General features: G+C 43.1%; 1 protein-coding gene across 1 annotated transcript in view; it reads left to right on the top strand.

The window, feature by feature from the left end:
• LOC128966910 (unconventional myosin-X-like) overlaps positions 1-24,989 on the top strand; it is a 77,727-nt gene that overhangs the window by 19,053 nt on the left and 33,685 nt on the right. The window contains exons 7-21 of the mRNA XM_054380865.1: positions 1,037-1,050; positions 1,684-1,768; positions 2,797-2,900; positions 4,265-4,394; positions 5,234-5,352; positions 9,028-9,174; positions 9,897-9,997; positions 12,280-12,346; positions 12,760-12,852; positions 16,404-16,472; positions 17,324-17,406; positions 18,901-19,009; positions 19,690-19,770; positions 20,676-20,800; positions 21,576-21,690. Coding sequence (XP_054236840.1) covers positions 1,037-1,050; positions 1,684-1,768; positions 2,797-2,900; positions 4,265-4,394; positions 5,234-5,352; positions 9,028-9,174; positions 9,897-9,997; positions 12,280-12,346; positions 12,760-12,852; positions 16,404-16,472; positions 17,324-17,406; positions 18,901-19,009; positions 19,690-19,770; positions 20,676-20,800; positions 21,576-21,690 — 1,442 coding nt within the window. The remainder of the gene's footprint in view (positions 1-1,036; positions 1,051-1,683; positions 1,769-2,796; positions 2,901-4,264; positions 4,395-5,233; positions 5,353-9,027; positions 9,175-9,896; positions 9,998-12,279; positions 12,347-12,759; positions 12,853-16,403; positions 16,473-17,323; positions 17,407-18,900; positions 19,010-19,689; positions 19,771-20,675; positions 20,801-21,575; positions 21,691-24,989) is intronic.

Here is a 24,989-nt window from a genome sequence, read left to right as displayed (position 1 = left end):
TAGGAAGATCCTTCATTTTTATTACATCCTGTCTTTCTCAGAAGATTGTTCCCTTCTGTTATCTTTGCCAATGAATTAATGATTTATAAAATTTAGACCAAGCTAAGAATTAATATATTCTGTACAATGCTGAGGAGAATAGGTATTTAGAGCTCAAATTATGACTCCCTGTTTTGGGCTGCCCATCTCCAGTGGGTCTTGGAACTCTAACCATAGAGTCGTAGAATATCTCAACTTGGAAGGGACCTGTAAGGATCTTCAAGTCCAAACCCCTGCTCTGCTCAGGACTACCTAAAACTAAACCATATGACTAAGACTGTCATCCAGAACCTCCTTGAACTCTGACAGGTTTGGTGCTGTGACCGCTTCCCTAGGGACCCTGTTTTAGTGGCATAAAGGACAGGGAAATTATCAAATTCTCTTGTGCCATGACACCTTCCTTCTTTGTATGCCCATGTACTCCTCTCCCAAAGGCTCTGACGTATCTTTGTCTATATGAGGCAGCTAAAGCAGCCCTGGCTGCATTTCTTGGTGGTGCTATTCAAAGCTGCTGCTGACTGCAAACCACATTAGTTTCCACTGGAGTAGCAGCCAGAAGAATTTGCTATTGTCATAAATAACAGTTTTGGATTGCTTAGTCTCTGTTCTTTGTGCTGTCAGTAAGTTAAAGAATGCAGTCTCCTGCAGAAGTAATGAGAACTGATGCAAGACTTGCTGTGTGTCATACAGACTTTCAGATTTCTAAGTGTCCCTAATGTGGCTCATCCTTTGTTAGGTTTCCTCACCATTGTGCTCTATCTGACCCTCCCTTTTAAATATCTCTTTGGCACACAACACCTCCTTGGATAAGGAGTAGGGAAGAAGATCCAAGATGATGTTTGGGGCTGTTGTTAGCCCACTTTCCAAAGCAACAGTTCTTTAATGATTTGTTGGGTATTATGGGGTTCATCTTAATGTGTCTAAAAGATTCTTTGTCAGTTGTCAAGAGACCTGTGCATACGTCATTTGAATGTTTTCTCCTTAACATGCTGTTCAGATTTACTGGAGAAGGTAGGTATCACCTATACTGACTGCTGGGTGAGCCTCCCCTGGTATGGTTGGGGCAGTGCCAGATCTTCTGGATGATGCTGCCACCATTGCAGCACATAGATATTATTAGCTCTTTAGGTGCTACTACTGCAACTGTCCCAGCTGAGAAAGAGGATGGTGTAGGAACAATGTTTGTTCTTTATCTCTCAGCATCTGTTCACCTGTCTTTGATAAACTCTGTGCATTACAGAGAGACTCCAAGAAAAAGCTGTTTACCGAGAGGAAAGGGAGAGAGAACGAGTACCTGGAAATTGAGTTCCATAGTGAGGAATATCAGGGTACAACTCCACAACAGACATCTCTGCTCTGATGTAGTTTCCTTTGGACTGAGGAGCAGGGATAGAACTGACAAGGCTCAGTTTTTCTGTGCACACGTTCTCCGAGTTTAGAGAAGTCTGTATGTGCTGACTTGCACAGCCACACATGACAAGATCTTGATGCAGAGCTTATTTATACAAGATGATCAGTAAACTGGAAGAAGCCTCTCTTGTGCGTTGGCCCTGGAGAATTGCCTGTATCCTGGTCCTGCCTTTGCCTTTGCAGTCACAAGTGTGATCTCTTTTCTACTGGCTACTCCTGTATTCTTTGTTTCAGAACAGAGTGGTACACCAGAACCCTGGAGAGAGGAATTACCACATCTTTTATGCTTTGCTAGCTGGTGTGAGTGGGGAGCAGAAAGGTAATTTCATTTTCTGGGATATGACTCAGTCATCTTTCCAGTCCAGCATATGAAGCAGGTGGAGAGAGCATGGATATTTCAGATACTTATATTTAAGTCTTTTCCTGAAGGCCATATGGTGATTTCATGAGAAACAGAAACGGGAGTTGAGAGAAAGAGGGAGGGTGAGGATGACAAAAATGCTATCTGAGAGAAGACACTTCAGGCATTCTAGGCTGGAAGGAAAAGTCTCTGCAAAGTGATGAGGTAATGAAGCTGGCTGAAGGGAAAGGAAGGGTAAAGATCCTTGATTTAGATGCTGATGGAAGCTGTTCAAGGAATTCAGAGGTTGGACTGATGGACATACTTTTACACAAACCTTCAGTATATGTAATAGTAGTGATAAGAATTAGAAGGACCAGGCAGATTTGTACGTAGGGACAGGAAAAGTGGGTCTGGCAGAGGGCATGCAGAGAAAGCAGCAGCTGCCAGCTGTGGAAGCATCCTTTTTGCAGTGCAGCACCTAATTCTGGTTTTGTGTTTAGTTCTATGTTCCTTCTAAAACTGAAGGAAGTTTTTGCCTGATGCTCAGCACTGAGATGATATCTTCAGAAATCTTTCTGTGACTGTCTGAACTTTCTCTCAAGTGGTGATACCCAGTTTAGCAGTCATTACTGTATGTGTACAGTTCAGACTATTTTCTGTACACTTTGTGAGATTGAATTTAATCTTCAGGGCTTTTGTTGTTTGTTTGTTTTTTCTGAGTCAATTCAGTAGTGCAATGTTCTTCACAACTCTGCAGCTTGGGATTTGACTGTTATAAAACATTTTGCATACCATCTGCAAGCTTTGTTGCCACACACCCTCTTCTTTCCCTTCTCCAATGTGTTCTAGGTGTGGCTTTTGAGGGATATGGAATCTGTTCAGATGAACTCTCTCCCTATGGAAAACATACACAGTTTTGGGGGACCAAGATCACAGAATGAAAAGGCTGATGGCTAAATAAATTGTTGTCTTTCTCCTCCTTGCCTCTTTGTCCTCTGTTGCAGAGAGCCTCTCCCTCTCCGAGCCAGAGACTTACCGCTACTTGAACCAGTCTGGTTGTGTGACTGATCAGAACCTGAATGACGTAGAGATGTTCCGTAAGGTCATGGTGAGTCTTGTCTGAACCTTTGGGCACAGGGTCATGGGTGAAATGTGCTGCTTGGTCTGAATCTCATAGGCAGAATTTATTTGTCCTAAGCCGATATTTGGTGTTCAATGAGTCTGAAAGTCAGCTTTACCTGCTTGTGGTAAAAACAAGGCTTGAAGAGTGTTTTTAGGGTACAGAAACAGCAGAATTTGGGAAACAGTCAAGGATGAATAATTTAGAATGATGGAGTCTTGGGGAAGCATGAACTCCAACTGCCACCCCATAGTGGTTCCTGGGAGTCATCTAGATTGCCTGATGCAGGGAACCTCACACTGACCATCAGAAAGGGAACAGCTTGGAATGGAAGTAATGTGCTCCAGAAAAGTTCCGGTAAAGTTGTACCCCGTGTGCAAACTGCATATTCTGAAATGCCACACAGATTTTGATAGGCATCTGTAACTGTACCAGAGGTTACGGGTTTAGCAGGATGAATACTCAATGTTTTGGTTGTTAAGTGGTTATTGTCCTCAGGGCTTTAATAATGTAGGTGAAACCAGATAGGCAAGGTGGGAGGAATCATCTTAGGATTTCAATAGCTCCTCCTTAGATGTGTTTTATGGGAAGGAACTGTCTCCTGCACAGCAGAGGGTTCAATGGCAACATGACATCTAAACTTCAGCTGAGGAGATGCCTGGAGGAAAGATGAGAACTAGAACCCTTCAGTGCCCCACTGACAGGGCAAATGCATGAAAATAGATCCTGCTTCTCAAAGTCAGTTTATGCCCCAAGAACCCTGGTTCACATGCATACATTAAGACCAAGGGACTGTGCTGTACTTCCTCATTATCTTGTAACCTATTTCTAATCTTCTAGCAGTTGGTGCTGGAAGCCTGGGTTTAAATCTTATTGCATAAATCTACTATGGGAAGCTAGAGTAAATTCAGGGGTTATGTGGATCAAAATGAATCCAGTATATTATATGGATCCATGCTTCAGAGAAGACAATAAGGCAGAATGTGGAAGCAGTTCAGTGACATCAGTAAGCTGTACTGCCAGTGTGCAGGGAAGGATTCCCTCACACAGGCACAGACAAACACCTTCTTCCTGGGACAGACAGTGGCAACAGGAAAGTCCAACTTGAGGATAGGGCAAACACCCACCTGCCTTAGATAGGAATAGAGTAAATTAAGGAGAGTATGGGAGGCAGTGAAGATCATTGACAGGTCTATAACTGAGAGAGGGTCTGTGCAATCCTGTTTCACTTTGATTCATGACACTATAATTCTGAGTACAACTGATACGGGCTATGCATGAGTGTGGTGGTTGTGTTGTACTGTACATACAGCTGTACATACAGCCAACATTAGCTGTATGGTTTTGCATAGACTGCCATGAAGGTAGTGGACTTCAGCACTGAAGAAATCAGAGACATCTTCAAACTTCTTTCTGGCACACTTCATTTGGGAAACATTGAGTTCATGACAGCTGGTGGGGCCCAGGTTACAACAAAAGCAGGTAAGCAAGACCCTAGTATTTTGGTTGACCACGCAAAGCCCCATAAGGCCTCCAGTAAAGCTCACTCCATCATCCTTTGTCCCTCTGCTATGCTAGCCTGTGGTGCTTTTGCCAGCAAGTTCCCTGCAGTTCAACTCTGCAAAAAGCACTGCCACGGGATGCATGGCTCTGGAGTCACTGGTATGATTTGCTTGGGCTGTGTACTTGTTCTCCTGGATACACTCAGACTGAGTCCACAGTCTCCTAGTCTCTCTTGTGCATAGAAAGAACAGGAAGAAATAGGAACAGGGAGGAGTCTGAGATAAAACTAGTCTGCTGCAGACTTTATCTCATCTTCCTTTGAAGCATCTGCTATTGTGCACTCTGTTACAGTTATCCAGTCTGAGCTGGTTTGGTAAAATGAATCCCTAAACAGAAGCAATAAATACATGTTGCAAGTGCTTCAAATCTTAATTGCCTCTCTTCTTGATATACAAGTTTAGAAATCCAATGCTCAGACTGCACTTTTGTGGCTTTAGGAAAACATTTTCTCATTCAATAACTGCTTTGCTGGTGCTAAGCTTTATGCAGTTTTGCTTTGCTCTTCCTGTTGCCAGCCGAAAAGCTGACTTATATGAGTGTGGCCCAGAACAGGTGCTGGCCCTGCCTCAGACTGGCTATATGAGCTTACAGCTTTTGATATGCAGAGACTTAAGTAAAGAAGAGTGTGTTTTGTACTGGGGCTTAGTCACTTGCCTTATAGAAGTCCCTGGGATTTCCTCACTGGACTGCAGAATATAGATCCCCATGAGTGACAGGGATCCATGCAGGAGAAAACAGTGTGTCCTCCTTTGTTATAGTGCTCAACATTGCCAGTGACCTCCTGGGTTTAGATGCCTTTCAGCTATCTGAAGTACTGACACAGAGGTCCATGATTCTGCGTGGGGAAGAAATCAGCTCCCCTCTCACTGTGGAGCAGGTAAGTGTCCTAATCTATGCTACTCCTCTGCCATTTTTGCATTTCCAGGCCCTATCTCCCTCTTGTGTCATCCATTCAAGTTTAGGGTTTCCTGTTGCACCTCCTAGGTGCTCAGCTGTGTCCTCCAGTATTTTGCCCTTATCGGTAGTTCAGGTCCCTTAGTTTGACTGTGTTTTTTAGTCTTTACAGACTTGAGTTTGCTTGCAAATGGCAATGCACAATACTAGTTTTAAGTCACCTTTACCCATTAGGAATTGGTAATGCTCCTGTCATGTGGAAGGTATGCCAAATGTTTTGTGGTAATCGCACGTGCACATGCTTTTACCTTGCAGGACTCCCAGGTTGCTCTGCATTTACTGGAAGATAAAAGCTTGCACACAGTTACCATGAAACATCCAGCAAATGGTAGGCTGTTACCCCACAGCAGCTTCTTTGTGTGTCTATACCAGCCACAAAAGAGGATCAAATAAAATGATATGTAGTTCTCATCTTCTGAACCTGGAGCCAGTCCTGTTACAGGCAACTAGTGACAGCACAAGAGAGAATGGTATGAAGCTGTGCCAGGAGAGGTTTAGGTTAGATATTAGGAAGCACTTCCTTCCAGAAAGGCTGATTAGGCACTGGAATGGACTGCCCAGGGAGGTGGTGGAGTCACCATCACTGGAGGTCTTTAAGAAAAGATTGGATGTGGCACTTGGTGGCACGGTTTAGTTGATGTCACGGTGTTAGTTCATAGGCTGGACTTGATGATCTCAGAGGTCTTTTCCAGCATCAATAATTGTGTGATTTCTCTGTGGTTCTTTTCAGCATTGTGCCTACTGGCTTATTTGTGGTGCTCATGATCACTTGAGGGCACTCTTGGTGTTTTCGGTCCATGCACAAATAACTGTAGAAAATCTTCCGTCATGAATAAAATGCAAGACACTGGGAAATAAGGAATAATATTACTAGGATGGAAGAGGCATCATCTGTAATGGAACTTCTGTAAATGAACATCTGCATTGGAAATCTTGTGCTGGCAAGGTCTGCACAGGGTTATCAATCCAACCCCTACACTGGCAGAGAAACCACAGTTACTAGGCTCTCTCTCTGGCACATGTCTATCTAACTTGCCTTCAGATTTCCCATAAAAGGAATTTCAAAGCCTCCTCAGGTATTCCTGAAGATTTTCATCATATTTAGATTACCTTTGACATCCCAGCTGTCAACCTTATAAGCATCTGTTTCTGTGAAAATTTTCATATGGTGTTCCCTTTTCTAAGCTAAACAATCCGGTTCCTTCAATGTTTCTTTGTAAACAATTTTCTAAATCTCTTCTTCTTTTGTCTCTGTTTTCCCACATCTTTCAAGAAGAGGAGTGCCTGTAACTGGACACCATATTCAAAGTAAAGTCTTAGCAGTGCTCATCACAGCAGGATAGTCACTTCTTTTTTTGCAAACACACCTGCTAATATATTACAAACTAAGCCTTGCCTTTAAGGAATGGTATTTTCTTTTTCCTAGTCTGTGACCTTTCTTCGCAATTTCTTTGAAATTCTGTGAAAATTATTTTTTAGTCTATAGTCTGTGGTAGATATCCTCAGTATCCAGTATCTACAGTTTCTCTTCTCAGCTGTCTGTCCTAAATAAGCCACATCTTTCTGTATCAGTGCACAAGGGTGGATAACAAATAATGCAAAGACACTTCCTATGGTCCAGAGCAATGATGCACAGTTGTAGGATTTACAGGAGTCTCCCTGAACAGAGCTTTCCCTGATATTATAATTATTCCTGATGTTTGTGCATGGTGGACCCCACACTTCCTGCTTGCAGCCCAGTGAAGCACTGAGATTGCGAGAAAACTCTTCTAGCTGCTCCTTATCTGTCTTAGCCAGGCAAGCCTCTTGCACTGAACGCTGGGCCTGTAGAGACTGTTCCCACCTAAGCCCTCATGTAATGCACCCACCTATTCCCAGTTATTGATGTGGGCATGCACTGAGAGAGCTGCCAGGGATGTCTCATTGTGTAATGGGCTCTTTACCCATCTGAGCTTTGACATTTCAGTGGGCTGAATAGATGAACTGGCCTGAAGGCGGGCAAAGCTGGGAGGATGAAAGGAGCCTTTGAGACTCTCATTTGAGCCATGTTATGGGGAAAGCGGTTTTGCTTACAGCTGGATGGGGAGGTCCTGTTGCTGGAAAATGACTCCAAGTTACTGTGTAGCCAGAAACACCACAGAGGCATGGCCTTGAGGGCATTCTCCATCCCAACTAATAAGACAGATCATCTGATGGAGCGAAGAAATAGAAAAGGCATGTGTGCCCATGCTTGGAAATGTTCTCTTCTGTGGAGAAGTGAGGTTGCTGAGAGAGGTTAGGAGGATTCAGAGGCTGTTGGTCTGTGCCATTATCAAAGCAGAACAAGAGAGGTCATGTTATTCAGGCTAGCAAAACTGAAGAGGATGGTTCATGTAGATCTCTGTCCTTGCTGGTCAGAGAGGAGATAGTTGCTTGTCCAGGAGGGTCAGGCAGAAAGTTGTGTTGGTTCATGCTGTGTAGCTCCTTGCAATTACCAGTCTCAGGAACTACCAGCCAAGGTCCTTGGGCACACCCTGATATTCGTCTCCCTATGTCTCTGATCTTCAGGATCTTTCCCCATTTACAGCATCTTTTTTACAGTCAAGATCTTTGCTGTCTTACTTCCTGGCCCCTTTTTCTGCTCTCTGGGATCATGTCTTCTCTTTGGGAACCCTTATTTCCAAAACCCTGAGCTCTGATTTCCCAGTATACATAGTATACATTCAGAAGGACAGCATGCCATCAGCCTTTTAATTCGTGGTTGTGACTCATGTCTCTTTATTAATTGGAGGATTTGAGGTGTGCCACTTTTGTTTAATCCAAGTGTTACCAAAATTTACAACCAACCCATTCCTGTTACAGCCATTATGTATCATGCTTTTGCTTGAGATTTCAGAAATTTGACTTCAGACATTCATCCACCCACTTACACCCACCCCATTATTTACTGCCTGTTAGTGATCAAAATTTAAGTTGTTTTTTCCACCTGTGACACTTGGGGTATGATCACTGCACGGGGTCATGTTGAGTCAGCTCCAGAAAAGTCTCTCAACCCCTGCTTTTCTGGGATGTGTGTCCTGGCTATTGGCCAGCCTACCTGACTTCCAATAAGATAAGGCTGTTTGCAGGAAAATCTTGGAAATAGGATTTTTGAGAGTAACGTAGTGACAAAATACTCTGTTAAATGCTGCCCCAACAGTTTTTGGAAAACAGAGCTGATAGTCATTTGTCAGCTCTGCTAGGAGCACTGAACCAAGATACCTTGCCTGTCACTGCAAATATTGGTTCAGGTGATGAAATTGACTGCTGCAGGAATAGTCATGAGGTACTTTGCCACTTCCTCTGCCCCAGCTCTTGTTCAAAAAGGTGTCAGTGATTTTGCTACTTCATTCAGCCTCTCAAGTTCAGTTATTCACAGGTCATAGGTGACACATCTGTGTATGGCTGAGCTATTTGCAAGCTTGAATGTTGACTGTATGTATAAATACAACACTGTGCACAACCACTACAGAGGTTGTGACATCTGAAGAGGAGTCGAGGAATGTCCCATAGAGATTTGTGGTGCCCCTTATGCCTTCTGTTCTCCCTGTGACTCATTTTTTGCTCTCTCTATTTACAGGCAGCTGACTCCAGGGACTCCCTCTCTATGGCACTCTATTCCCAGTGTTTTTCATGGCTTATTAGCAAGATTAATACGAAGATCAAAGGCAAGGAAAACTTTAAGTCTGTGGGCATCCTGGATATCTTTGGCTTCGAGAACTTTCAGGTCTGGATTTTCTCTTTTGTGGGGTGGGTTACTTGTGGAGATGTCTGTGCATACAGGAAGGGATTGTGGTTGGTTTATATCCTGTTTAGATTAGCATAGGCCATTCTGGGATTTCTCCAATGTCACTTCCCCCTGGAAGCAGCAAAATATATTTAGCTGCCCACTTCTGCCACCTGCATTCATAAGGCTAATGTTCAAGGTCTGGTCTATGACACAGACCCTAAGCAGATATGCTGTGATACGTAGTAATGATTTTTTTTCCTTGCATACAAATTCAGTGTCCAGCTCCTATGTGCACATTGTTTGTTTAAATCTGTTTTGCTTTGTGTTGAGACTCTTGTGTGTAATGTTTCCAACTGCACTTGAGGAGGAACATGTCTTGAACAGCCATGTAGTGACTACTGAGATATTTCACAGAAGAGAAAGCTCAGTGACCTAGCACTTAGGGAATTATAGTTCTTTCTTCCTAGGAGGAAGAGAAATGTGATTGTCTGTAGCATTCTTTGCTACCATTTAGACCGACTGAATTAACCTTGCATGAGCTACGAAAGCTATTCTCCTAGTGGACCTGAACATGTTCTCCTTGTGTCCATCTGACACCCCTTGTCTCTGTGCTGTCTGGCTGAATTTGAAGCCTGACACCTCCCCCATTGCTGTTATAGATCCTTTTAGAGACCAGGCAGAAGAATGTCAGGTTTCATAATGTTTGTTTCTTCTTACAGGTGAATCGTTTTGAGCAGTTTAACATTAACTATGCAAATGAGAAACTCCAGGAATATTTCAACAAACATATCTTCTCCTTGGAGCAGCTGGAGTACAACAGGTGACTTGCCCCTATTGCTTTTGTGGGTGGTGGAATGGAGGACATCATTCCTCTGTGCTGTCCAGTCTTTGCTGCTAAGGCAGGAGAGGCAGCTGCACCCTGGAGTGGATGTGTTTGTGAGCACTGCCTGTGTGCTCTGCCAGAGCAGATCACTTGTCTCCAAGCAAAAGCTTTCTCCCTTGTAGTATTTAGGAAGTCCATATTCCCATCTATCTCTTGGATGAATGGGAATATCTTGGGCTCACACCCATTAGGACACATGGTCACTGGCCTTATTACTGACTTCAGTAATGATTTACCTAAGGTAGTGGTGTCATTATGCAGGTGGATTCTTGGTGTGCAAAAACTACCATCCCTAAAGGCAGATTATTAGATATCTCACAGCTCCCTGAAGGTAGATGATTTGATATCAACAGCTCTTTCTGACATAGTGTTTCTTATGATGTGAAAAGGGCTTTTTTCCTCAGCAAGGAACTTTGAATCAGACTGTTTCCTGAGCTTAAAGAGCATGAGGTCTTCTGCACAGCTGTTTCTCTTCTGTGGGCTTCATACTGGATTGGATTTTGTGAAGTACCTGGGATGTTCTAGAGTGTTTCTGCTTCTAGAGAAAGCTGCTAGTCAAATGCTTAGTTAATGCTCTGAAACAGAAGCCTTTATGTTTGTGAATGAAGCAATTGAATAGGGTCAGTGAGGGCAAATGAGAGCAGCCTTCTAAAGGGAGAGAGTTGAATAGGCAATTCATGACATTCTAAAGATTACAAAACTGCAAGGCTATTAATGCACTCACTTCTCAGGCCAATTCCACCATTGCAGGAAGCTTGCAGTAAGAATGGTATCACTGTGACAAAAGATTTCTTCCTGATGGTTACATAGGAGTTTAAGTTCTGTGGCTGAATTTTGGGAAGAACAAGAGAAGTTTATTATTGACTACTCAGCAGGTTATTCTTGGGTAAAGCTTATCTTGCTTAAAGCTTATCTTTCACAATATCAGCTCTGCTTCCTCAGATTTAGTAAGCAGTTCCAGGTATTTCATCATTTGATTAGAGAAGAAGCACCAGAGATGATTTATTTGTGATTTGATTTGTTTCAGGAAACTCTGCTCCCTTCAATTCTAGAAGGTTTTCTTGGTCTTAGAAGGAATCCAAGAGGGATTTTTGTAAAAATATATGGCCTCTCTGACACCCATTGTTGCAAAAGTCCAAAACACCATGAACTGATGCTTTTTGTCATTAAGTAGATAAGATACTCCATTCCTTGTGGGGAATAGATAGGTTTTTCCATTCTTCAGAAATTATTCCACTTTGTTGCTTCCAGCTGTTGCCCACAGGTTTCTGAATGCTTTGAACATGGAAGAATGCAGCCAACACTGAAGGGTTTGTAGACAACAGCTTCACTATCTTCAAAATGTTAGCTAGCCTTCATCTGAAAGGTGGCTGCATCATGGTCAGGGTTAGAAGGGACCTCCAAAGGTCATCTAGTCCAACCCCCTCTGCAGTAAGCAGGGGCATCAGAATGTTAGTAAGTAGCTTCACACATAGCCTGAAATCTTCCTAGGATTCCTGAGTAAGGGTTATTCTCTGAATTCTGAATACAGAAATGGCCTGCATTATGAGAGTGTAAGAAGGTGGTAAGAGAGGAGAAAACACGTTCAGCACAGATTTACAGAATGTCATAGATGACTTTCAAAGCACACTTACCACACTGCTGTACCTACATCAGTTCCCATTCCCAAAGATGCAGGACTACTGTGTAGGTCCTCTGCATGTCAGGCCAAAGCTTGTCTGTGTCATCCTCTTCAAAGCTGTCTCTGAAAAGCTGCTCCTGTCTCTTCTTCTGGTGGACCTATGAATTGTGGTTCAGTCTTCTGGCAGATGCTCTTCAGGCCTGCTGTCCAGATCAGTGGGCAGCAGTTCACTCTTGAAGATGTGTAACAAACTGTCCATCATCACCACCGCTTGGGCTGATGCTCATCACTTCTGACAGAGCGAGTGAGAGCAATTATTATTTCTTAGTGCTTTGTGTGGAATTTGCTCAGTGACTACAAGATGAGCATCAGTTCAAACCAATGAGATGTATAGGAAAGGCATCTGCTACTTCTGTCCCCTTGTGTTAGCAGTACATCGTGTCCCCTATTCTTTTTCCTCAGGCATGGCAAAGCCTAATTCCTGCAAATAATCTTGAGTCTTGGGACAGCTACCATGCTCAGCTGCTTCTGTTCTCCTGCATCTCCAGGCATTTGATCTTGCATTTCACATACTTTTCTGTTTGTTCTTGACTGTCAGGGAAGGGATAAACTGGGAAGCCATTGACTGGATGGATAATGCGGAGTGCCTGGACCTTATTGAGAAGGTGAGCAGAGACAGTTTCCAGGAATCACAGTGGGGACTGCTGATTGTCTTGAGACCTTTCCTGGTGTTTCCTGATCCTCTTCCCATTGTGACCTGGCAAAATTATGAGCTGTTCTAGCCATTGTCCTGGCTCAAGAAAGCAGATCTGTGCTCATTATTGAGAGTAAGCTTAGGGAGGGTCATAGTTTTGGACAGGGAGCAGCATTGCAGTAAAACTTCCATCTGATTTTTTTGTATTTAATCTCACACTCTGCTTGCTAAATGCATTGACTGGCCAGAGTTCTGCTTTCAGCTCGAACTTTGCTGCATATAACTCAAGGGTTATTGCTCAATGTGCTGTCCAGATCTCCAGTTCTTGGCCTGTTAGTTAGAGCTTTTGCTGACTGTAAAAGCCTGTCTCATGTTTGGCTGTAGAAACTGGGTCTACTGGCTTTGGTGAATGAAGAGAGTCGATTCCCCAAAGGCACAGACAACACCCTTCTGGAAAAACTTCACAGCCAACATATGGTAAGTAAGAAAATAACCTGGCAGTCAAATGATCAGTATGTTAGCCCTATCAGCATTTCAAAACTGAAAGTGAAGGTTTTGATGATGTAAAGTATGTGCTTTGTGCAGGAAATTTAAAATGCCTTAGGTCCAAACCTGCAAGTATTTAATAAGGCTGCACTGAACAAAACTAATGTGTGAAGAATCCTGAAAAGAGGCTCTTGTGCACATAGAGAGAGGGAGCATGCATCCCACAGGCTGTGTGTAGAGGAGATTTGAATTTGTAGCATGGGATGGAGATTGGGTTTTGTAGCACCCCAGGCATAGGATGTGGCTGCACAGTGTGCATGGGTTTCTCCAGCCAGCTGACATACAGGAGTCTGCTCCAGAGCAAATGTCTGTCTCCTGGGACTGGGGATGGCTTTTGCCTCATGATTTTTAATGAAAGTCCTCTTATTGTTCCTAATTAGTCCAATTTTGTCCTCCTCTTGTATTCTGGACACAGGAGTTGAAGGTTTCTTTCGTGCAGATCAGAAAGTTATCCTGGGGACATAGAAACCACAGTGAGATGACTGTAACAATCTCTTACCCTGCCTCTGGTACAGCCAACACTCTGCTTTTCTTAATAGCAAATAGATTGAAAACAAAGCAAATTACATCCTGTAGCAGTGACTTACTAAAGCAGTAAATTACTCCATAAGGACACCGTCAGCTAATGTTGCCTAGTCCTCTAATTTGGCCTTATCCAAGCCTGAAAACATACAAATTTGTGTCTTTTATCTGACTTTGTTTTAAATTGTTATAGATGCAGCTATTATACTTCTTATATTTGCATCTAATTCTGCTAGTAATACTCATGGCCACAAATTAGATACAATAGCAATGACTTGTAGGCTACTCACACATATTTTTGTGGAAATATTTCCCTTCTTCAGGCTTAAATTTATGCCTTCAATTTGCTCTGCTGTGGCTTTCCCTTGTGTTATAGGTCAGGTTATGTGAGAATGCCTGATTTGCCTTGTTTATTTTTTTATTACTGTTAGTATTGTGTTAACTTTCAATACAGATCTTATGAATCTTTTTAATACACCACTCCTTTTGAATTTTCTTTCTGAACTGTCTCAACCTCTTCATTTTGTCTCAAAATGGAGAAATTCCAAAGCTCCTCTTTCTTTCTTCTGTTTTGCTCTGAATTCCTCTACATTTTTTTCTCTATTTTTTTCTGAGATAAATAATCAGCCCAGAATGTGCTTCCCTTGGTAAGAAGGTACCTGTCATTTATTGTACAGCAGCATGAGACCGTCAGTATTATTTTGCATTCCTTTATGCCCCACAACATTTTGGTTGCTATTTTTGGTGATTTCTGTGCATTGAGTAGCCTTTTCATTAACCTGTTCATAGGGTCACCTCTGTCTGCTTTGAGGGGATAGCAGGTAACAAGGAACACTAGGGAGCTTATGGAAGATGGAAGAGGCTGAGGAGTTGAAGTGCAGGGATGAATGATGAAATAGATAATGCTCTAAGGTTTGCATTTTTTGAAGGCAAGTGCGAGTTTTGTACCAGTTAAAGTCTCGAGTTCTGGCTGAAAGAGCACTGGAAGGCATCCAGCCAGCATTGCCCTCTCTGTTTTCTGTGGATTGCAGTAGGCTTAAAGAGGGAAAGCATAGAGCTGGGATTTAAGAGAGTATGACCTCTGGGACAACTGGGGAGAGGAGCAATAGGGGAGATGGAAGAAGGAACCAGAAGTGGTTGTAGGCATGAGTGAAATAAAAGGAATTGGTAGAGAGGGAGAGGAAAGGAGGATGCCAATGCACACAAGAGAGTCGTTAAGTCATGTTTGGAATGGAAGTACATGAAGTGTGTGGCTGGAAAAAGATGACTGGATTGGGGAAAGGGGGAGCAAAGGAATAGGGTCAATATAAAGAGCAAAAATGGGCAATGAAAATTTTCAGTAGTATTAACAAATTATCAGGGTGAGAAGCCATCTGCCCAACACTGCCAAGAGAACTTGAAGATGAAAAAAGCTGAATTGCTAACAGTATTGTGCAGTGTCTTACTTAAAACTTCTGTAGCACTTGTATCTGAGAAGATAGCAAATAATTTTTAGAAAGTGTTCTAGGAAATTATAGACCTGTTATTTCACTAATCACAGAATATAAATGGTCAGTTACCTCAGTGGAGGGAGGCCTGTAAGACTGTCTCATAGGAGCAATGTGGTGGCAGTTTTCTGATGATTCATGAGGAAGGCTGAGCTGAGAGGAGCCTTATGAGACTGACTGGGTTGAAAAATGAATATGAAAAGTTATGTAGATAAATGTAAAATGGTGTGCCTGGAGGAAAACAGTCCCAGGTTCAGTCCCATTTGAAATGATGGTCCCTGAGCTGATTGCTGTTCTTCAGGAGCAAGACCCTGACAAAGGCTTTGATGGATAGTTCTATGGAAACATCAGCACACTGCTCAGCAGGGATGAAAAACTCAGATCAAGAATTAGAGAATTCTAGGAAACAAAGAGAATAAACCAGAAAATATTGTTACAACACTGTATAATCCACAGATCACCTGCACTTTGAACAGCATACACCACAAGGACCTTCCACTCAAGAAGGGGTTGTATCAAATCTGGTAAACAACAAGTCTAGGACAGTGTCAGTGTTACGGAAAACTATACTGAAGGGACCCTGCAGTGTGGAGAACGATAACCAAGAAGGGATGCAATGAGTTTAAAAGTTACACATGGCCCACAGAAGAAAAGTGGCACTAATGGGAGCCATACTTGAAACTAGCTGTACTTCCATTTGTGGTTGGTCGAGAGGTTCCTGTGAAAGGAAAATCTGGTTGCAGTGGTTCTGTATATGGGTTCAGGTGTGGAATAGGCAAATATTTCAAAGCGAAATCCACTTGGGCTTACTAATTAGGCAGACCTCATGGAAATCATTGGAGTTTGAGAGAGTATAGGATGAGATAATTATTCACTTGCCTTGTTCTTACTCTACCTCACATAGCCACTGTTGCAGGCAGAATACTCAAATGGAAGGACTGTTGGTCTCAAGCAGCAGGGCTGTGCTTACATAAGTAATGGGTTTCATAGAACAGTGAAAGGAGGAGAGAACAGAGCAGCTAGTAAAAGAAAGAGGGAAGAGAGGTGCAAAGAAAGATGAGATATAGATGAAGACAGGAGATTGGTAAGATATTTCTTCTGACAAAGACAAGACATGCAGTTGTTCTGCAAAGCTACCATCTTCCTTGCATCCTAATCCTGTGTCCTTGCACCACGTGGTTTGTGTGGAGCACAGTCCCCTCAGGTGTCAGACATGCAAGAATTAACATTTCATCCATGGCATGCCTGCCCAACCTTGATTCTGCAAGCTCTCGATCACATCAGGAATGCCTCGAAGGGCTGGATTTTTCCATCGTGTTTGAACAATGTATTTGTAATATAGCTGCAGCCCATGTTGCAGCAGCTAAGGTCCTTGCCCATGCCAGCCTTGTCATAGTCATGGCATAGTTCCTGACTAAGCCTATTTATTCTTAAACTGGCATTATAAGAAGACTTCTTTTGCTTTCATTTCAGAGCAACCATTACTATGTGAAGCCTCGGGTAACAGACCATCAGTTTGGCATAAGACATTATGCTGGGGAGGTAGGTGTTCTTGGTGTGATTTTAGATTTGAGAAATCAAGAATATCTCTGAGCTGTGTGTTTCCACACAGTTGGTGTCCCATGCCAGAACACCAGGAGTGTCATTCTCCAGTATTAAATTCTCCAGACTGGACATTTGTTTTTCTCAGGTAGCTTTTGGTTTGGGGAATAAACTTCTTCTTGCTTCTGTTATTCATGTTGTCTTTTCTTAGACATTCACAAACAAACAGAACCCAAAGTAAAAGTCAAAAGGGAAATTTGTCTTCTGGGGAGAAGATAAAAAGGCTAAATACCTATTGCCAGAAGGAAAAGGTCTCAAAGCCTTCAAGGTTAAATGCTGCTCCTCTTGTGGAGCAGATGAAGGCATGTCAAGGGAGGGTACTGCACACTACAGATGGCCTAAACTCCCTAATGGTTGGACTCAGTGATTTTAAAGGTCTTTTCCAACCAAAATGATCCTGTGATTCCTTCTAGAATCATATCGGCTGAGCACTAGTGGTTGGGAGGTCATGGCACCAGGTGGTACAGTTAATATTTCCTGAAGTGAGTGGAGTACCTTGTACCTTCCAGAGGATTTCCACACACACACCACAGGCAAATCTCTGCAGCTGTTTCACTTGGCTCTTCTTTTTGAGAGGTTTTCGTGGTGTTTGGTTTTGGGTGGTTTTGTTTGTTTGTTCTATTGATGACTAAAAGTGACTTTCTTGCTGCTAACTGCAGAGCTCTGGAGCAATTTGATCCCCGGAATTTGGATCTTGGCACATGTTACTGCACAGCTCTGCTGGAGGTCTTGTACATTGGCATTGTAATGATTTGTACAACACTGTTCTGGTGGCTCTGTCTATGTTGCAGGTGCTATATGATGTAAGAGGCTTTCTGGAGAAGAACAGAGACACTTTTCGAGATGACATTTTAAACATGCTGAAAGACAGCAGGTATGCTGCCCTTATGCTTGTAAGGAAGCCACATCTGTTTGGCTGGATTAAGCCGCATTCATGTGAAAACCAGACTAGGGAAAGCAGTTGCTTTTGTCTGAGCATCAGGCATCATTCTTTGTCATTCTTATCATGCTTAAGTGTCCTGGCAAAAGACAGGAGAACTGGAGAAGTCAAATGAGGCACAGATTTAATCAGTACTGTTGTCTCAGTTTTGAAAAGATCTATAAAAGCATGACAGAAATCCCTCCAGGCAATGCCATCTTTTTCCCTGCTCTGTTCTCTCTTTCCTCTTCTTTGTCTTACCTCCATGTCCCAACAATGGCAAATTTGCCCCCGAATGATTCAGGGCTCTTTGCCATACTGTCAAATGTCAGCCTTTGTACAGAGGCTGCTTTTTTTCCAGCCTGCTTTTCAGTGGAGAGCTTCCATATGTATCATGAGCCAGACTGAGCCCTTGCTGCAGCACTGGGCATGGCCCTTAATATTATATCCCAGTGCTGCAGCATGACCCTAGAGACGTGAGCTGACTTTGAGCTTCAGCAAGGTCTGGAAGACAGAGGTGGAGCCTATTAGGAGGAGAAAGGCATTTAATAACATGGCAGACCCTAGAATTTTTTGAGTAGCAACTCTACCACATGCCCCTTGCCACAGTCCATCTCTTGACTCTGGGCTCCATCCTGATGAGCCTGTTTCAGAGTTGCATGTTCTCTGAGGCCTGCTGCAGAGTTTGCAGTGTGAGCAGCCTTGAACCAACCTGAGGGAGCTGAAAATAGGAATTGCTTCTAGCTGCTTTACTCAGACAGTGGCATCTGGGGAACATTTTACACAAGGCTTGAAGCCAGAATTGTGGTCATCATTGTCCAGCATAATGGAAGAACTCAGTGTTTTTCAACAAGCCAGAAAGGGAAATTCTGCTCTAAGCAGTCATAACAATAAACTGGCACAAGCAATGCTGGAGTACTTCGTGCGAGTTCAATTAACCATCTCCACTGTCCTAAAGAGTAGCAAAACAGTAGAAGATACCTCATAGGTGACTTGCACTGAGGTTAGCTCTAGAAGTCTTCTGTCGACAAGAGGCAATTGCATAAGCATGTCATGGGATCTAGGGTGGCTGGGATGTCACAGCACACAGTCTAGCGGAGGTGCCTTCAAGATAGTTCCATCTGAGGCATATAGCTAGAGGAGGGTGTCCTGTCCAGTGCAGAATGGAGATGGTCCATTGTGTAATACTCTGCTTGACAGAGTGAGGTGGGGTTTCTCGCCTTGCAGCCAAGTGTGGCATACAAGGGCAGCCCATGGGGTCTGGACAGCCACATGGAAAATATTAATTTCCTCCCTAAAGTACCCAGCTGAACTGCCTCCTGCAGCCACTCTGTGGCACAGCAGGAATAAAAATGTTTCATATTAGGACAGGGCAGTAGCTGAGAATGAGAGCCATCTTTTCACAGGTGGTGGGTGTCTTGTATCTTTAATTCTTTTTTTCTCCCTTAGGCTGGACTTCATCTATGACCTTTTTGAAAGAGTCTGCAGTCGCTGCAGTGAAGAAACACTGAAAATGGGCACCCAAAGGCGCAAACCAACTGTCAGTTCCCAGTTCAGGGTAGGATGTTTTCCAAGATAGCAGCAGGCTTCTGGGGAGGAGCAGATGGGTAAAGCAAGGCCTGCAGCCAAGAGGAGTCATTCATCCTTGTTTTGTGTCCAGCACCAAAAATATGCAGGAATATTGTAGTGTGGAAAAAAAAAAAAAGACAGCACCGCTGCCCCAAGGATTTGTCTGGTGTAAAATGTGAAATGCTAAAACTGAGCAGGGTGGCAGAGGAAAAGATACTTGGCTAAATATACAAAGTTCTTGATGGTCTTTGACATTTCATGTTGATTTGGTGGTTCATCTATGTGTTTGTGTGTGTCCTTTCAGGCCGTATCTTTTATAGATATAGTGGCAATTCTAATAAAACCTTATTGAGGGGACCTTGCAGGTATGAATCTCATTCCCCTAGATTGTCAGCAAACTTTCTGTTAGTTTCACAGTTTTAGTTTCCTATATTTAAAGTTTGAGAGTCTTGTAAAAATAATTCATCAGCTGTACAGCTCTGAGAACAAAGATAGCCATGTAAACAGTGTTAGAGTAAACAAATTCTGTGTGTCTGTTTTGGACAGGAAGTTTTGGCAATCAGAGCCAAAGGAAATTAGGAATGGGAGGGCTGCATGAAAGCCCTATTGCATCAAATGTATCCCTCCTGTAGTGACTGATCCTTGGGATTTTGTCTTGCTGCTTTTTAGGATTCTCTCCATTCTCTGATGGCTATGCTTAGTACGTCCAACCCATTCTTCATCCGTTGCATCAAACCAAATACAGAAAAGGCAAGTCTGACTTCCAGGAGAATGTATGCATGTGACACAGGCCTCCAGGAGCACTCAGTTGCACAAATGCCTGCCTCATGCCTCTGTCAGGGTCCAAACCGAGGATAAGGGCTATTCCACCTCATCTTCCCTTTTTCCTTCTAGTTATTTTATGGTGAGGAAAAATACACCTTCCTCCTGGTAATCAGATGAAAGACCCCATGCTGAGGGTGTGATATAGCCATTCCCACCTCTTTCTGTGCTCATGAAGCCTGAAGGTGAATCAGGCTTGTGCAGAGTTCAGAGCTGTGGTAGAAGAAGCACTCACTCGTATTTGTGGTGCCTGTAGACAATTTGTGCTGGAATGCAGGATTTGTGCAGCAGGAAAGCATGTCCTGCAGATCCATGGCTCTGAGGCAGAGGAGGTGGACACCTCATGAGCTAGTCACAGTGCTTAGTGACAGGCTGGCTCTCCCTTGTATTGTGAATTGTGACGGGAGGGCATGCTGCTAACTGGGTTGTGTGGGGAGCTCTGAACCAATCATTGTCTTTGTATGTTTTGAAACCATGTATGACATGGCAGAAGAAAATGTGCTAGTGCATTGTGTCGTTGCTTTACTGCTCGGATCTGACTATGACAGCAGTCTGCAGAATGTGTTTTTTTCTAAGATCTGCCCAACCCCATCTCATCACATTTTCTGCACCATGCATTCCTGTGAGGTTGCTTTCCTTTTGATCCAAACTTCTCCCTTTTCACCTGCCATGCCCAAATATGCATGGCTGACTTTCTACAGAGAAATGGACGTAGGGGCTGTGACTGTCTGTGCTCAGAGAAGCAGTCACTGTTGAGTCAGCAAAGTAAACACCAAATGAACACCTGTTCTGTCTCTCCTTTTACTTGTTCTTGAACCTGGATCACCGTGTAGGCGCCGAACCTCTTCAATCCAGATGTGGTGCTAAATCAGCTCCGATACTCAGGGATGCTGGAGACAGTGAAAGTTCGGAGGGCAAGTTTCCCTATCCGGCGCCTTTTCCAGGACTTTCTCAGCAGGTAATTGCTATGACTGTACCACATGCTGGAACAGCCCCAAGGTATAGGATTCTATATGTTTGTTCCCTCAGTAACTGCAGTGACTGATATGGATCACCTGTGGAATGTTTTTCTAAACATGGCCTTATTGACTGTATCAGAGGCTGATTTGGAAGCCCTTGTGGAGATTTGCCTTTAGGGTAAAAGCAAAAATGGCAAAATAGCGATTTTCTTCTAGCCTTGCCACGGATTCGCTTGTGTGATGCTGTGAAACTCAGCTGGTCATAATATGCAATAAGAAGATATCACGCTTACAAGCTTTAATCTGGCAGGCTGAAGCAAATTTTAATGGACAATATAGTTGATGATTAATATTGGAAAGAGTGATTATTTCTTTTAATTAGCTGCATCAAAAGGATTTCTTGAAGTTTAAAGCTAGAAGGGACCATTGAACATTGCTTCCTTTGTCTCTTGGAACATTAAATGCCACCCCTATACTGAACAAAATAACTTCTGTCTGATGAAAGCACATGTTTCAGAAAGACAGTTGTTCTTTGCTGAAAAATGGCTGTGGAGTTTGTATTTTGTTACTGGGATTGCAACAATAATTGCCAGTGTGGTAGGAACAGATAAAGGTTGGTGGATGGAAATTTCCAAATTGGAAGGCAAACATGAAGAAGGGAGATCCCTGAGGGAGGGAGACTAATGGGAGGAAGATAATTAGAGTTAAAAGATTAGTGTGGGAGGGGGTGGGTTACTATCATATATATCTCATGTCATTTTGTTTGGTTCTTAGGTACAAGATGCTTGTGAAAGGACCAAGTCTCTCAGACAACAGTAAAGCTCTGTGTGCAGGCTTTCTTCAGACCTATGACAGCAGCAAGAAAGAATGGCAGTTGGGTAAAACCAAGGTACTTCGTCACTGCAGGGCGGAGCTTGTTTTTTTCCCAGCTGCTAGGGATGCTTTGCATCTGGTGAGATTGAAACCAGTAGAAAGGGCAAAGTAGTGATGACCCTTTAAATACATTGGACTATGCCACTGACATGTAGCATCTCAAATACTTCCCATATTATGTACCTAGAGATGTAGAAGGCTTTCTGATTTTATCTAAACTCCTCCTTGTTGACCAAGCCAGGCTGATTTTGTTGGGTCTGATCCAATATAAGGAGAACAACCATGGGTCTTATTCTATGCAATTACTATATGCAGTTAACTCTTGCCTCTTGTGCCAGATATTTTGCTCTGCTTGGCTAACTGAAATTACTGCAGGAGGCAGTGAGCTGCTGCTTGGTATAGATCTAAACTGTGAATAGGTAGCTAGATCAGCAGATACGTGACAGCTTTCTGCTATGGAAGCTCGGCTGATGGTTTCTAGATGTTAGCCCAGATGCTAGCATACATTTTCTAGGAAAAGGTATCCAAATGCTTCTTCCCATTTGCATCATTCAGATTTTGGTGAATGTTTAAGATGTCTCTCTTACCTGATGTAGTGGAAGTTGGGGGGGGGGGTTGCTGTTCTCCAAATACCCACCTGGAAAAGTACTATTATCTTTCATTTCATGGGGAAGGAGCTGAGTGTTTCAAGGTGATTTTTTTCAAGCTTTGAAACAGCCTCACACATTGTGAGGTATATTGCTATCAAGGTAAGAGTGTAACTTTATTATCTGTATTATAACTTTCCACATACTCCAGAGAATTCTTCGAAGATACTCCAAGGCAGATGATGTCCAGTGCAGACAGCATTTCTAAGTAGTGGGTATGCAGTCCATATCCAGAACATATGGTGGTCCATCAAAGCAACTTTTCTTGCATTTTTTGCCCTTATGCCTTCCAAAATGTAGTTCAGAACATTTCCAGAGTCACAATGGGACTGGAAGTGTTTCTAGTGAAATTCACATTTAATTTGCTCAAGAGATCAGATAATGGTATTTGTTGCTTGGAGAAATAATTTCTTAATGAGTGGATAGACTTAAAATGTTTCTTAGAGAGTGAGATTCCTCTCTTCTTTTCTTAGTTGACTGGTGGTAGCCCACTTGGTAGTCTGGACTATGAACTCTGTGACAACCAAGGAAACCAGTGGCCACTGCTCTGAAGTTTCTAAGACCTTCCTTCACATGCTTCTGCTGATATTCAAGAAAAAAAGGTTTTATGACTTAGCTGTATTTCTGCTCTGTGATTAAAGCATTCCCCATCTTTGATTTGGGAATCTGGTATCTCTTCACCTGTCCCTTCAAGTCAGGAACCATTTCAGTCATTCTTGTCCCTAGATAATCCACACTACTTAGGTGGCTGCCAGTCTCACAACATTTTAGTGTTAAAGCCTGTGTGGAGTATATGTGTGCTGCAAAGTTGCTTGTGCCTGGGAAGCTTTAGAAAGGGGTAGTTAGAGCTGGTAAACATGAAGGTCGAAGTTTCTTCCCAGCATGACAAGAGATGGAAGATTGCTGAGCTACAAGGGCAGCAAGAAAATATGTCTGAGGACCAAACTCACATGCACATAACTTTTAGAATACAAAAGGTTTTAAGTCCAGGGATTACAACAGACTGACAACACATGGGAAATCCAGGCTGCTTTGAGCCCCTGGCAGAAATGGAATCCCTTTTCACTCTGAGTTGTTCATCATGAAGGACTGAGTCCATCTGTCTTTTTTCACTCCTTGACCTGTACATATTCTTTTGGAAAAACAATGTAGGTAGTAACTTGTGGCCTACAAAATGTGCTTGTATTTTTACAAAACACTGGATGCACCCTAATTTTTTTGAACAATTGTGTCCTATAAACTAAAACTTGGCTGAAGAGCTGTATGCAGCATGTTGGCAAACAGAAGTCTGCTCGGGCACCGGTTGCTGTCGAGTCTGAATATGGTAGAAAGAAATGAATTATTAAGAATGGCAGTCTTTGTATCTCTCTATTTCCTTCCTATGAAAAGGAAAACTGAAAGGAGTTGGGAAGAAGTTAAGCCATCTTTTTTGGTTGCAGAAGTTATTTTATATTTGACATGGTTTGGATTGGGGATGTCTGTCATGGTTGAGGGGAGCAGTTCTATTTACTCTATAGAATGTATCACTCCAAGGCTGCCTTGTCCTTTTCCACCCTTTCTGCCATGCTGAATGACTGGCCAGCCCCTGCCTGCTCCAAGGTGCTGTCACCATGGTCATGCCATTTTATTCTTCAGTTGAGTTGCTTAGCAATCTTTCCCATGCTCAGATGGTGGCAAAACTATCTCATTGCTTCCTTGGAGACCTCTCTTGCAACTCTGATTTGTGACAGTGCCTCCAGAATATCTGCCCTTAGGGAAGCAGATGCTGAGGTGAGGCTGTGCAGAGCAGTGAGGTTCCTGGTAGTCCCTTCCCTGCTGCATGTATCCAGCTGTTGTGCTTTGGTTTTTGGTTAGAGAGCTTTGTCCGTGTCCATGTTTTAGCAGTGCTGGGTAACACAGGCGTAGAACACTTGGCTTTATGAATAAGAGGTCTAATTTTTCTGGAAGCTTTGAGGCCAGAGTGAAGTAAAGCTACCAGCTAAGGGGCACAAAGTGTAGGTCATTGTCCTGGGTGGGAAGTTCCCTCTGTGCCCTTGTTTCAGCTTTTGCTGCTACAGGTGCAGATCTGGGTACCCAGGCAGTGATTCCCAGAATAAACCTTGGCTTATGGAGTCAGGAGTAGCTACTGAAAAAGGTGTGACAGGCCAATGAAGATGTAACCTAGGAAGAAGTATATGGGGTGAGTGAAGAGAAAGGCTTATTGAAGGGGGAATAGTTCCTGCAAAATGAATAGAAGGATAATTATATCCCTAGCAATTGTTTGGAGGAGGAAGGAAAAGACTCTGTGAATTAGTGCAGGGGATTGTGTAGCTTGGGAAAGGAAATAGAGGAGGAAGGGCAGGATGATCTTTGTGTTTTTCATTAAGAATAGAGCAGCTGCTGTGCTGGCAATTGTCAAATTAATGTTTATAAAAGGTATTAATGTATATAAGGCAGGTTTTATCCGGTGGCATGGCAATGATGAGGGCTCGGATGCAAAAAAGCAGTGTGATGATGGAAGAGATTGTGCTAAGGTGCCCTTAAAGGTCTTCACTCGAGATGTGCTAGGATGGAGCAGCAGTTTCTATGCCTCTTTCCTCAGTGCACCTGGACCTTCTGGTACACCTGCCCATACCTACAACACAGATTTCCTGTGGCTGTTTAACACAGTGATCCTTGCTGTTAGAAA

This window comes from Indicator indicator, chromosome 5 (genome assembly GCF_027791375.1).
Source record: "Indicator indicator isolate 239-I01 chromosome 5, UM_Iind_1.1, whole genome shotgun sequence".
Lineage (NCBI taxonomy): Eukaryota > Metazoa > Chordata > Aves > Piciformes > Indicatoridae > Indicator > Indicator indicator.
The sequence above is the reverse complement of the archived record's forward strand: the minus strand, read 5'-3'. Positions and strand labels throughout refer to the sequence as shown.